General features: G+C 46.3%; 1 protein-coding gene across 2 annotated transcripts in view; it reads right to left on the bottom strand.

The window, feature by feature from the left end:
- Positions 1–14,487, bottom strand: part of daam1a (dishevelled associated activator of morphogenesis 1a) — a 275,436-nt gene that overhangs the window by 95,977 nt on the left and 164,972 nt on the right. For both annotated transcript variants that reach the window (XM_034159463.1, XM_034159462.1), the window contains exons 15-17: positions 10,126–10,359; positions 3,341–3,448; positions 1,440–1,537 (exon numbers count right to left, since the gene is read on the bottom strand). In XM_034159463.1, coding sequence (XP_034015354.1) covers positions 1,440–1,537; positions 3,341–3,448; positions 10,126–10,359 — 440 coding nt within the window. The remainder of the gene's footprint in view (positions 1–1,439; positions 1,538–3,340; positions 3,449–10,125; positions 10,360–14,487) is intronic.

The following is a 14,487-nucleotide window of genomic DNA, read 5'->3' as shown; positions in this document are numbered from 1 at the left end:
GCCAAGACACATTGATGGCCACCTTCAGCTCTCAAGTCGGGTGCCTGGTTGACAAACTTAATACGGACACGCCCTCTGCAGTGCAATCCAAATCAGCTTCCAGCCAGCTGATGGGTTTGTCAGCAGGGGCTACACCCTCTGTGGGGACAATATTTGCTGCAGCCAGCTCTCCTGTCCAGAATGTTTTTGTTTTTTTTCTGGGGAATGAGGTGACATAAAGCCCTTCATCACTCAGTATGCACTGCACTTTGAACTCATGAAATCTGCTGTCCCATCAGACTGAGCGAAGATCACCTTCATGATTTCTCACCTGCAAGGACATGCGAGTGCTTGGGCTACGGCTGAGTAGAGTCACCAGTCGGCATCCTGTGAGATGCTCCACTGCTTTATCTGTGCTCAAGCAGGTATTTCAGCACACTTCTGAGAGATGCAGCAAGGTCTTTGATTAAGTTGAGACAAGGCACACAGAAGCTCTCTGACTATGCCATCGACTTCCGCATTCTCACCGCTCAGAGTGAGTGGAAGACGGCAGCCCTGACAAACATTTTGTTTTGAATTGCCTGAGGATTTGGATTCGCTCATCTCGCTGGCAATCAAGATTGACAAGTGGCTGTCTGACAGACAGTGAGTGGGGGGTGGTACCAGCGGCCAACGATCGCCAGCCCACAGGAGCAAAGTCACTTCCTCTCATCTTCCCACTTCAACCATCCCCTACAACACGGCATCCAGAATCAGCACAGACGAACCCATGTTATGCTTTTACTGTGGACAGCAGGGTCACCTGATCTCTGGATGTGCGATCAGGGGTGCCAGGATGCAGACCAAGCTGGTGTTCAGGATGAGTCAGAATCTTGTCATCAATTGTCCTGCACACAATATGACCAAGGCTGACATCACCACTAAAGTTTCATCTGTGACTGTGCCTGTTTTCATTGACTAGTTCTGACACTAACCTGCTGCATCCCTCTCTCATCACAGAACTACACCTTAAGCAGTATCATCCAAGCAACCTGTCCAATGATGTAGCAATCAAACGTGGTTGCACAAGTGTGCGGCACGCTTAACCTTCCCCTGATCAGTTGGTTGCTGCATCTCCAGGTAAACAGTCAAAGGCACAACAAGATTCACTGCAATCACCAGGTGACCACCACTTTTACCTCGGTGCAGGGACGGTGCCGTTCAGTTCTCAGTTCATCATCTGAGAATATTTTTCGTGGTGTTTACATCACCTGTTGTTCTGGAGTTATGCACCCATTCCTTCATATCTACTTGGAGTAGATGAGTTTATGACCATCAGCAGGAGTGATTGTACAAACAAACAGGAGTCACCACATAAGCTCCACCCTGAGCTGTCAGTCTGCTATGCGATGTTTGGAGCTATGCATGTGAACTCGTGAGCAGCAACACATTGACCTCTCACATTCCAAACACAGACTGACCGTGACAGCAGAATGTTACAGTTCTGTGCTCGACGACCATCGATAACAGACAGTTCTTTGACTTTCTTTGCAGTAAAGGCATCGTCCTCAGCATCCTTCTGTTAATATACAGAGACCCGTTAAAATGCAAATCAGTACAACAGCAGACATACTCAGTGCAACAAAACAATGATTATCTGGCAACACACACTTCCACTGACACCTTAATCACTTTTTAAAGCTTGTGTATAGAATTAACATGTGGTTACAGATCACAGTAAAATCACACGTACTGTGGTGACCATTTGGATTCATATCACATGTGGCACATCCCACTTTAGAACATGAAATCTCCACCCCCACTAAGAGGTGGGGGTGGAGATTGTCCATCTCGGCTTTCAGTGCTTACCAGTCCAGTAAGTATCACAGAAATTGTGGAGAACTGGACATGTCCAAACTTGTCCTCTGACATGCCGAAATGGAGGTGTTCCTTTGTCTCGCTTCCAAAGCGAATCGGTCGTGACGCACGAAGCCTCCGCGCGGCTTTCCATGACAAAATCTCTTGTTAAAAGTGAAATCTGCCAGAAAATGGCTGATGTCCAGCTCTTGTGATAACCAGAAAAAGAGCACACGACGGTCTCGTATCCACAGAGCCATCCGTTTAGAAATGGTCCGGTGGCTTGTGCCGCGTCGTCGCAGCTCGGAGCGCGGCGTGCCGAGCGTCCTTAAAGGGGTCCTTAAAGCTGTACTACCAGACCTTATTATCTGTGAAGCCCGTAAAATTTTCACCGAAAGCCAGATAAGTTTTTCGAATGGCTTCCAGGTGCCAGTTTCTAACAGCTTCTGAAAAAATTCTGATGGAAAAAAAGTCCTTTTCATTCCGCCATTTCCAGACAATGAAAATCCGACAAGGGGGCGGGACCACTCCTTCCACAAGGCGTGCTCACAGGCGAATGACGTCACCGACAGGCGTGGAAAAAGTCACGCATGCGCACGAGGGTTCAAGCATGTCTGACGTAAAAACATATGAATGAAATCCATATAGTTTTTGAAAAAAATAAAAAGGTCCGTTACTTTATTGACAGACCTCGTATATAAAACATGATAAAAATAGAAAATGGCATCAAAAACAAGTCTAGCTAGAAAATCATTGTATAAATGTCGTCTTCTTTCGGCTGCTCATTTTTCTCATTCATCAGCTCCTCAAAATATTCCCGCCACCTTCTCAACACACTCTCCTCGCTTGTCAGCACATTACCATCTGCATCTTTTACCACCCTAACCTGCTGCACATCCTTTCCAGCTCTGTCCCTTTGTCTGGTCAATCAGTACAAGTCCTTTTCTCCTTCTTTACGATTTAACTTCTTGTACAGCTTGCTAAATGCCTTTTCCTTAGCTTCTGCCACTTCTGTTTTTCCTTACACCACATCTCCTTGTACTCCTGTCTACTTTATTCATCTCTCTGACTATCCCCACCTCTTTCTCCCTATGCTTTCCTGGACATCTTTGTTCCACCACCAAGTCTCCTTGTCTTCTTTCCACTGTCCAGATGTCATACCCAGTACTGTCCTAGCTGTCTCCCTCACCACATCTGCAGTACTTTATCAGTTGTCCAAAACTGCTTCCCCTCCATCCAGTGCCTCTCTCACCTGCTCACTGAATTTCATACAACATAATAATAATATATATAAAAATTGTTGTAATTAATGCATTGATTAATGACAGAAATGCAGGAAACTTTTAATAAAGTAACAGACACACATGTATGGCTGTAGATATGGTATACATTTAAACCTACAGTGGATATATAAAGTACATATTACTGGGCTTCCATTTAGGTTTATAATTATTAGTGATGGTTAACCCCCATAATCCACTGCTTCAGTCTTTGTATTATGTTAGTGTGTATTTTGTTCTTTTACCTGTGACTTCTGGTATGCCGAGAAGGTCCTCTGGAACTCCTCTAAATCCAGAACTGTAAACACCAGAAGATCATCGATTTCTGCCCATATGGTTCCTTCTATTTTGTTCTAAAAAGATAAACATCAATAAATCAGACAATGTTGATATAAAACTCAACATATGCTGGGATGAAAGAAATTATAAAATGAAGACATGAGGCATGCTGAGGACAGGAGATAATCAGCCACAATTCTACACAGTCATGGTCAGGTTATGTTTGGTTTCACATGAAAAGACATTCAGGACAACTCATTCTTCTTTTCTGCATTGTTGCAATTCTTGAAGATTAAACAGGTTGATAAACTTCAAGAGAAAACCAAAAAGCACATCAAACATATTTCTTCAATAATAGTTATCTGGAGTCAGGCAGCTTTGCATCATTGTTGCTGACATTTAACCTCCTGTCAGCAACAACATGATTCCTTAATCATACAAATGTAAATCACAACAGCAACATCTTCCACTGAAACCTTGAGCTGTTTCTTCTGACTCCCTTGGCTCTGTGTGCCAGTCAATGAATGGTCCAAACAGGTGTTAAAAATGCTTTGATTACTTTCTGCTCTCACCCAGAGCTGTTTTCTTCCTCTCCATGCTCACTGTTGTGAATCACCATCAGCTGGGCTGGAGTCTGTATTGCATTTCTCAATCTGACTCAGTTTAACTGAACAGTCATTTTGTCTCATCAGTTCTGTGCTTCTCCTCAAAATACTCAAAACATGGGACTCCACCGATATACCGTGCATCCAGAAAGTATTCACAGCACTTCACTTTTTCCACATTTTGTTATGTTATAGCCTTATTTTAAAATGGAGAAAATTATGTTCTTCCCTCTAAATTCTACTCACAACACCCCGTAATGACAACATGAAAAAGGATTTTTTTTCACATTTTATCTGAAATTTAAAACAAAATACAACTGAATCAAATTGCACGTTTGAAGTTTTTCAGAATAAATGAAAGTCTGTCTTTGTCTGCCTCTCTCCTTCCCTTTTTTAACCTCTTGTGTATAGTTTGTCTGTTTTCTCTCCAGGGGGCGCACTTCAGAGCCGTGGAACATCTGCAGCTCATCATATCCTCGCACCTGACGAGCATGAACTCCAGATAATGAGCTGGCTACTTAAACACTGGCTCTGAGCTCAGTCTTGGCCAGAGTCTTTGTTCCGTAACCCTGACCAGCTGGATTCGGCTCTTCTGTGAGCCTTCCATGTTGAATCTGTGTCCTTGACATGCCAGATTCTACACGACGTCATTCATGCCACTTCCATGTGCTCTGATGTCTGAGCTTCCCGTGGCTCATCTAAAGGTAACCTGGCCATCTCTAATTCCCGTATTAGAGCTCGTTCATCCTTTTGTGTTTCCAGACACTTTCCTGTGTGGCTCCCACGCTGCTCTCTGCACAACGTCACTTTGGAACTCATCTGCTCCCTGCCTCTGAAGCGCACAGCTCTGCTCACGTTCAGTTAAGTTCCTGCATGTCTGTGAGATCCCGTTCTCACACTGCTCCTGTTTGTGACTGTGCATAACTAAGAACTGTTTCCAAGAACTAATTCCAAGAACTGTATGAGCTCTGATGCAAAACAGCTAAGAACTTTCAAAGTCTTTTCTAAAGTCAAGTCCTGATTAATTGGAACTGCATCACAAGACGTGCAGCACCTCACCTCTGACCTCTGAAGATAATTCATGAACTGTGAACAATTCCTGAACAGAGAACCTTATTTTCTAGACAGTGAACTTTATTACTGGACCTGAGAACATTCCTGTTTAAGCATTCAGTGAACTGTTTGTTGGTTAAGGCTTCCAAGGTTATGAGTGCAGTCACTCACCTGTGTTCTCCTCCATCCTCTTAGTTCCTCAGTTCTCTGTGTCCCACCTGGCCCCTGTTCCAACTCCATATACTCCAGAACTCCAGCTCGTTCTCAGACTCCCAAGTCTGGCCCTGTGTGCACTGCGGCTCCCGAACGTCCACCACTATGCAGTTGTATGTAAAAGTTTGGCCCCCCTGATGATTTCCATGATTTTCCTTTAGAAATCATTGGTTGTCTGGATCAGAAATTTCAGTTAAATATATCATATAGCAGAACACAGTGATATTTGAGAATTGGAATGAAGTTTATAGGATTTACAGAAAGTGTGCAATAATTCTTTAAACAAAATTAGGCAGGTCCATAAATTTGGGCACCCCAACAGAAAAAAATACATCAATATTTAGTAGATCCTCCTTTTGCAGAAATAACAGCCTCTAAATGCTTCCTATAGCTTCCAATGAGAGTCTGGATTCTGGTTGAAGGTATTTTGGACCATTCTTCTTTACAAAACATCTCAGGTTTGTTGGTTTCTGAGCATGGGTGGCCCGCTTAAAATCACACCACACATTTTCAATAATATTCAGGTCTGGAACTGAGATGGCCATTCCAGAGCATTGTACCTGTTCCTCTGCATGAATGCCTTAGTAGATTTTGAGCAGTGTTTAGGGTCATTGCCTTGTTGAAAGATCCAGCCCCGGTGCAACTTCAACTTTGTCACTGACTCTTGAACATTGTACTCAGGAATCTGCTGATATTGACTGGAATCCATGTAACCCTCAACTTTAACAAGATTCCCAGTACCTGCACTGGCCACACAGCCACACAGCATGATGGAACCACCTTTAAATTTTACTGTAGGTAGCAAGTGTTTTTCTTGGAATGCTGTGTTCTTTTTCAGCCATGCATACCGCCCCTTGTTTTGTCCAAATAACTCAATTTTAGTTTCATCAGTCCACAGCACCTTATTCCAAAATTAAGCTGGGTTGTCCAAATGCGTTTTAGCATACCTCAAGTGACTCTGTTTGTGAGGTGTACGCAGAAAAGGCTTCCTCTGCATTACAGCATCATACAGCATTTCTTTGTGCAAAGTGCACTGTATAGTTATAGTACAATGCACAGAGACACTATCTGCAGCAAGATCATGTAGATCTTTGGAGCAGGTCTGTGGGTTGACTATGACTGTTTTCACCATCCTTCGCTTCAGCTTATCTGATATTTTTCTTGGCCTGCCACTTCAGGCCTTAACTAGTACTGTGCCTGTGGTCTTCCATTTCCTCATTATGTTCCCCACAGTGGAAACTGACAGCTGAAATCTCCGGGATAGCTTTTTGTATCCTTCCCCTAAACCATGATGTTGAACAAGCTTTGTTTTCAGGTAATTTGAGAGTTGTTTAGAGGCTCCCATGTTGCCACTCATTCAGAGAGATGCAAAGAGGGCAAACATTTGCAAATGGGCACCTTAAATACCCTTTCTCATGATTGGATTCACCTGTGTAAGGAGGTCAAGAGTCAATGAATTTGAATTTATCAGGGACACGTATGCTTAACAAAATCACTCATACACACACAACAAAACTCATAGACAAAGTAGTTAAAAGAAAGAAAAGAAAAAAGAAAACAATGTACACAGTACCCAAAAGGCGCAGGCAGAAGCAACACTTATCAACACCTACACCCCTCCATACGGTAAAATTAAACCAGGCTATGTGCCTGATCATGAACGAACATTTCCAAACAAAATCTCAAGTGAAGTCACATATTTCCCAAACAGCTCCTATTACGTGCTAGTTACCACCATAAAATTTCAGTAGTAAGGATTCAAGTGTAGCAGATTCTTCATACAGCACAAAAACTTAACCTGTTTCATCAAACACATATCCAGAGAACTGTTGTGTGTTGGGGGGTTTGACTGGACATTTTGGTGCTGTTTTCTTTTCTTTGCTCTCCAGGTGGTATGCAAACTGTTTTTTTCTGTGGAGAAGGTGCTGGCGGAACCCTCATCAGAACTATTGGCTGCACCTGTGGAGGATGTTCACGTGCAGACTTAAAGACTTTCAGCTGAAGCAGATAATGAGATGGCGTTCTGCATTTAAGCCATGAGTGATTTGAGCAGACCTTGTGACGTTCGGTTGTGAGATGCTGAGGACCGCGCCAGGGTTTGACACATCATGCCTGTGAAGGAGGACGGGTGAGGGACACATGCTGTCAGCACACATCAGAGGTGATTATCGTCTGTATAATCGTTAATAGTAATTTGGCGTTTTGTTACGCAGTATATTTGAACATTGATGAGAATTGTGCAGTTTGCTTCTCACTGCCGTGGCGTACGGATTGATGATCCTCCACCTGTTGTGAGAAGCTACTCATTTACATAAAGCTTAAATTCAGACCTGAATGTGTTGCTGATAGTGTGTGCCTCTGAAGGATATTTGTTGTAGCTCTGTTGACTTACCTCACCTTTTCCGTCTTTCACAGAATCAGTTTGTCGTATCCACCTGGGGGGTGTTCGGCGGTGAATCTGAGTCCAGAAGTGCCGGGCTTTGATCCATTTGGGCGCTGGAGAGCGCGCCGTCCTTCACCTTGCCAAGACAGCTGAATATTTATGTTGTACACGAATTATTGCACATGAGGGGGAATAAATTTGTTTCTTGGAACCGCTTTCTGGTTATTTAGCGCTGGGCCATTGTCAGATGCTGGTTCGGTTCTCTGACCCGCATCAGCACATAACAAGAACACCATTTCTTTGTATAAATATTTGAACCGGTTAATATTTGGACATAGTTTGAGTTCCTCAGGTAGATTATTCCATTTTTTGGGCCACAAATGGAGACACAGAAGCATTTCCTGGTCGTCTGAGCACCCACAATTTTAAAATGGTATAAACCCCTTCGTTCTCTTTGCGTAAAAAGTTTTTTGAATTCTAAATGAGCTTACCAAACCAATTTTGTGTTCCAAGAATTACTGCTAAATGTATTCAAATTAATAAAAAGACAAGGCTGCCCAAATTTTTGCACCTTCCCAATTTTGTTTAAATAATTATTGCACACTTTCTGTAAATACTGGAAACTTCATTTCACTTCTCAAACATCAGTATTTTCATCTGCTATATGATATACTGTATTTAACTGAAATTTCTGATCCAGACAATCAATGATTTACGAGGGCTGTCAATAAAGTATAGGTCCTTTTTATTTTTTTCAAAAACTATATGGATTTCATTCATATGTTTTTACGTCAGACATGCTTGAACCCTCGTGCGCATGCGTGAGTTTTTCCACGCCTGTCGGTGACGTCATTCGCCTGTGAGCACTCCTTGTGGGAGGAGTCGTCCAGCCCCTCGTCGGAATTCCTTTGTCTGAGAAGTTGCTGAGAGACTGGCGCTTTGTTTGATCAAAATTTTTTCTAAACCTGTGAGACACATCGAAGTGGACACGGTTCGAAAAATTAAGCTGGTTTTCGGTGAAAATCTTAACGGCTGATGAGAGATTTTGAGGTGATACTGTCGCTTTAAGGACTTCCCATGGTGCGAGACGTCGCGCAGCGGCCCCAGGCGCCGTCGTCAGCCTGTTTCAAGCTGAAAACCTCCACATTTCAGGCTCTATTGATCCAGGACGTCGTGAGAGAAGAGAGAAGTTTCAGAAGAAGTCGGTTTCAGCATTTTATCCGGATATTCCACTGTTAAAGGAGATTTTTTTTAATGAAAGACGTGTGGACGGGTCCGCGCGTCGGGACGCAGCCGGCGCGGTGCGGCGGCACAGGAAAAACACCTCCGTGTTGATAACCATTTGTAAAATCCAGGCGGCTTTTGATGGCTTTCAGTGGAGTGAGTATATGAGAAATTGTTTAACAGCTGGACATGTTCCAACTTGTCCTTAAGGCTTCCAACAGAGGTGTTTTTCCTGTGGCGGAGCGTTGCGGCGGCTGCGAGCCGACGCTGCAATCCGTCCACACGTCTTTCATTAAAAAAATCTCCTTTAACAGTGGAATATCCGGATAAAATGCTGAAACCGACTTCTTCTGAAACTTCTCTGTTCTCTCACGACGTCCTGGATCAATAGAGCCTGAAATGTGGAGGTTTTCAGCTTGAAACAGGCTGACGACGGCACCTGGGAGCGCTGCACGACGTCTCACACCGTGGGAAGTCCTTAAAGCGACAGTATCACCTCAAAGTCTCTCATCAGCCGTTAAAATTTTCACCGAAAACCAGCTTAATTTTTCGAACTGTGTCCACTTCGATGTGTCTCACAGGTTTAGAAAAAATTTTGATCAAACAAAGTGCCAGTCTCTCAGCAACTTCTCAGACAAAGGAATTCCGACGAGGGGCTGGACGACTCCTCCCACAAGGAGTGCTCACAGGCGAATGACATCACCGACAGGCGTGGAAAAACTCACGCATGCGCATGAGGGTTCAAGCATGTCTGACGTAAAAACGTATGAATGAAATCCATATAGTTTTTGAAAAAAATTAAAAGGACCTATACTTTATTGACAGACCTCGTATAAAGGAAAATCATGAAAATTATCAGGGGGGCCCAAACTTTTGTATACAACTGTATGTGGGCCTGGTCTCAGCTCAGCAGGCTTCCTCCACCTCAGCACAGTACTTTAAGTTATTGAGTGTTGTAAATAAAGCTCTTTTTGTTCACAGCCTGTTCTGGTTCTTGCTTCCAGTGCTTGAGTCCAGCACCTTGTCACGGTCCAGTTCCATCCAGACCTCTAACCACAACATCATCTGTGATTTCTTTTTGAATTTGTTTTATATAAAGCTAATTTATATTTTCACAACCTGACAAACTTTGTGTGTTCGTATCATTCAAAAATTTTTAAGCAGTGATGTGATTTTGAAAGGAAGTGTTAGACTGTGATGTTGAAGAGAGTCATGCAGTAGAAATACTGTAATAGGGACAGCAGTACTGGCAGTGCTGGTACTAAAACCATACCTCAGGCATTTTGCTCCAGTTGAATGATTTCATTGGGTTCGGTGGCCGTGGAATATTCTTCTTCTGAGCAGTTCCAAATAGAGATCCAGGAAGAGGTGGAGCAAAAGGAGGCATGCCAAAGCCAATGGGTGGGCCTCCTGGAGGAGGCGGGGGCGCGAGTGGAGGCATGGGGGGGATATGGAACGGAGGACCTAAACCAGCAATGACAGGAGGTCCACCCGGAACACTGGATGTCTTAACAAAAGCAGAGAACAAAAGAAAATGATTCACCTTACGCAGCTGATCAGTGAATGAATGCAGAGTGTGGTCCAGGACAGGAATGTGCTCTGCTCCCAGACATCCCCTTGCCATGCAATTTCCAATGTCCTGATGTTCTCCTAAACTCAGTCACACCTCCCTACATCACCTGGTGTCTTCTGGAGAATCTGATGCATATACCGTACCAGTCAAATGTTTGAACATACTTTCCCACCTGGCACAGTCCTCTTTAAAATGGAAGGACAGACATCATGTGCGTTTAGCTGTGTGCCAGTATTTCCTGCCACTTAAATAAACTACTCAGACAAGCTCCAAACTGACTTGTAGTCTCTTTGCAAGTACTTTTAAACCACCATAAATTTAGGGCCCACAGTCAACAGTGTTTAACTTACACAAATTGACTATGCTATGTGATTCATGTGATTGGTCTTGGTGTGGACCAGGTCATGAAGTTCATTCAGCAGTTTGCTTGAGGTTCCTCTCATTGGTGTTAGCACAAATATTTTGAAATACCCCCTTAAAAATACAGAGATTGTTGTGTGGGCCGCTGAAGAGGAGGTACTGCTGGCCCACCACCACAAGATGGCGCCCTGCTTGAAGTGCGGGCTTCAAGCACGAGAGGGCGTCGGCTTTGCTGGAGGTGACAGCTGTCATCAATCAACACAAGCTGTCACCCATCACCACCACTACAAAGACCGGACTGCAACTCCACCTCCTCGCCGAGAAATCAACTACCATTCAGGTAATTTCTCTGCTGACTGACACTGTGTGTGTTTAACCTGAACTTCTATTTGCAGCCGTTTTCCTGGAGTGTTTCCTTATCTGGAGGATTAGCGTTTGGTGTGACAGCGACGGCTTCGCCTCACAACCCAACTCAGATAAGTGGTTGACCAGGAGCTGCACGAGTGTGTGTGATTGGAGGTGGAGGTTTTCCCTCCTTTACTTAATACAGACTGTGGGATTACTGAGTGTGCGAACTCACACTCATCTGGACTGTCTCTGTTCTCTGCCAGCAGTACCGGGTCTGACTGCTGAAGACAGCGGCCACTTGGGGCGCAGGGCTTGGCGGCTCCGGTGTTCTTCAGCTCCGTTGGTGGTGGAAGCTGTGTGGGGATCCAGCTCTTCTCTCTCCAGGCGTCTTCTATCGTCGAGCCTGCCCACACGTCACCTGGTGCATGATTGACAGTCCACCATATTGTTATTGTCTGTACGTTGTTGTGCGATTCACAACATTAAATTGTTACTTTTTGGCTTATCCATTGTCCATTCATTAACGCCCCCTGTTGTGGGTCCGTGTCACGTCACTTTCACAACAGGATTTCTCGGCCAGCGTCATGGATCCCGAGGGGCGTCAACCATCGCTTGAACAGCCAATGGGAGAGCGAGGTGCACAGGCAGGAGGCGTGTTGGGTGAGCTGCAGCACATCTTAACCGCCTTTGCCGCTCGGTTGGACTTAGTTACCGAGCAGAGCAGTGTTCTCAATCGCAGGATAGAGGCTCTCACCGCCCAGGTGGATGCGCGTGCTCAGGGCGCTGCTGCAGCACCTCCTCCTGCTGACTGTGTGCCAGAAACAGACATTCCGCTGGTCGTTCAACGACCCCCCCCCCCCCCCCACCTTCCCCTGAAGCATACATAAGCCCTCCGGAGCTGTACGGAGGCTGTGTGGAGATGTGCGCGGACTTCTTGATGCAGTGCTCACTCGTCTTTTCACAGCGTCCCGTCATGTACGCGTCAGACGCCAGCCAGGTGGCTTACGTTATAAACTTGCTTCGAGGAGATGCACGCGCCTGGGCTACGGCGCTTTGGGAGCAGAATTCACGGCTCCTAACGGTTTATACTGAGTTTGTGAGGGAGTTCCGACAGGTGTTCGACCACCCTCATAGAGGCGAGACCGCTTCAAGTGTGCTGCTGTCGTTAAGACAGGGGTGTCGGAGCGCAGCTAAGTATGCAGTCGACTTCCGCATCGCGGCAGCGCGAGCTGGCTGGAATGCTGTTGCGCTCCGCGCCGCTTTTGTAAACGGACTGTCTCTGGTCCTCAAGGAGCACCTGGTGGCGAAGGACGAGCCGCGGGATTTAGATGGGCTTATCGACCTGGTTATACGGTTAGACAACCGATTAACAGAACACCGACGGGAGCGAGACGAAGGGCGTGGTCAGGCACAAGCCGTCCCTCTTCCTCCCGGGTCTGAAAGGGAGCCGACTTCCCCACGCTCCACTGCCAGGGCTCTCCACGTGACAACAGCTCCCCCTGCTGACGTTGCTATGGAAACGAGCAGGGCCAAAAAACGATCAGATCAGAGACAAAGGAGGCTGATCCGTGGAGAGTGTTTTCTCTGCAGCTCTACTGAGCACACACAGAGAGAATGCCCCAAACAATCAAAACAGCAGCACTCGTCCTTAGAGACTGGGCTAAGGGTGGGTCACAATACCCACGCGGGGAGACCCCGTAAATCTGCACGAATCCCAGTCACGATCCTGAGTGAGGATTTAACCTTTCACGCCCCAGCACTGGTGGACACGGGGTCGGAGGGAAATCTGCTGGATAGCAGATGGGCAAAGGAGGTTGGGCTCCCTCTAGTGGCCTTACCGTCACCATTGTCGGTGCGGGCACTAGATGGCACCCTTCTTCCACTAATCACACACCAGACTCAGCCAGTGACATTGGTGGTGTCTGGGAATCACAGGGAGGAGATTGTGTTTTATGTAACACCTTCTACTTCCCAAGTGATATTGGGTTTTCCATGGGTGTTAAAACACAATCCCCGGATTGATTGGCCGTCTGGGGTTGTGGTTCAGTGGAGTGAAACCTGCCACCGGGAGTGTTTAGGATCCTCGGTTCCACCCGGTGTGACAGCTAAGGAGGAGGTTTTAGTCCCCCCCAATCTGGCAGGGGTGCCAGCCGAGTACCACGACCTTGCTGACGTCTTCAGCAAGGATCTGGCACTCACGCTGCCCCCGCACCGTCCGTACGATTGTGCCATTGATTTGATACCGGGCGCTGAGTACCCGTCCAGCAGGCTGTACAACCTCTCACGTCCGGAACGTGAATCAATGGAGACCTACATCCGGGACTCGTTAGCTGCCGGGTTGATCCGGAACTCCACCTCCCTGATGGGTGCTGGTTTCTTTTTTGTGGGCAAGAAGGACGGCGGACTCCGTCCATGCATTGATTACAGAGGGCTGAACGAGATCACGGTTCGAAACCGATACCCGTTACCTCTGTTGGATTCAGTGTTCACGCCCCTGCATGGAGCCCAAATTTTCATGAAATTGGATCTTAGGAATGCTTATCACCTGGTTCGGATCCGGGAGGGAGACGAGTGGAAGACAGCATTTAACACCCCGTTAGGTCACTTTGAGTACCTGGTCATGCCGTTCGGCCTCACCAATGCGCCCGCGACGTTCCAAGCATTGGTTAATGACGTCTTGCGGGACTTCCTGCATCGGTTTGTCTTCGTATATCTAGACGATATACTCATTTTTTCTCCGGATCCTGAGACCCATGTTAAGCATGTACGTCAGGTCCTACAGCGGTTGTTGGAGAACCGGCTGTTTGTGAAGGGCGAGAAGTGTGAGTTCCACCACACTTCTTTGTCCTTCTTGGGGTTCATAATCTCCTCCAACTCCGTCGCCCCTGATCCGGCCAAGGTTGCGGCGGTGAGAGATTGGCCCCAACCAACGAACCGTAGGAAACTACAACAGTTCCTCGGTTTTGCAAATTTCTACCAGAGGTTCATCAAGGGCTACAGTCAGGTAGTTAGCCCCCTGACAGCCCTGACCTCCACAAAAGTCCCCTTCACCTGGTCGGATCGGTGCGAAGCCGCGTTTAGGGAGTTGAAACGCCGGTTCTCAACTGCACCAGTTCTGGTGCAGCCCGATCCCAAGCGCCAGTTTGTTGTTGAAGTGGATGCCTCTGACTCAGGGATAGGAGCCGTGCTATCCCAGAGCGGGGAGTCCGACAAGGTTCTCCATCCATGTGCCTACTTTTCCCGCAGGTTGACCCCAGCTGAACGGAACTATGACGTCGGCAATCGGGAACTTCTTGCGGTGAAGGAGGCTCTTGAAGAGTGGAGACACCTGTTGGAGGGAGCATCGGTACCATT

The sequence above is a fragment of the Thalassophryne amazonica genome, chromosome 19 (assembly GCF_902500255.1).
Source record: "Thalassophryne amazonica chromosome 19, fThaAma1.1, whole genome shotgun sequence".
Lineage (NCBI taxonomy): Eukaryota > Metazoa > Chordata > Actinopteri > Batrachoidiformes > Batrachoididae > Thalassophryne > Thalassophryne amazonica.
This window is presented reverse-complemented; position numbering and strand designations above follow the sequence as displayed.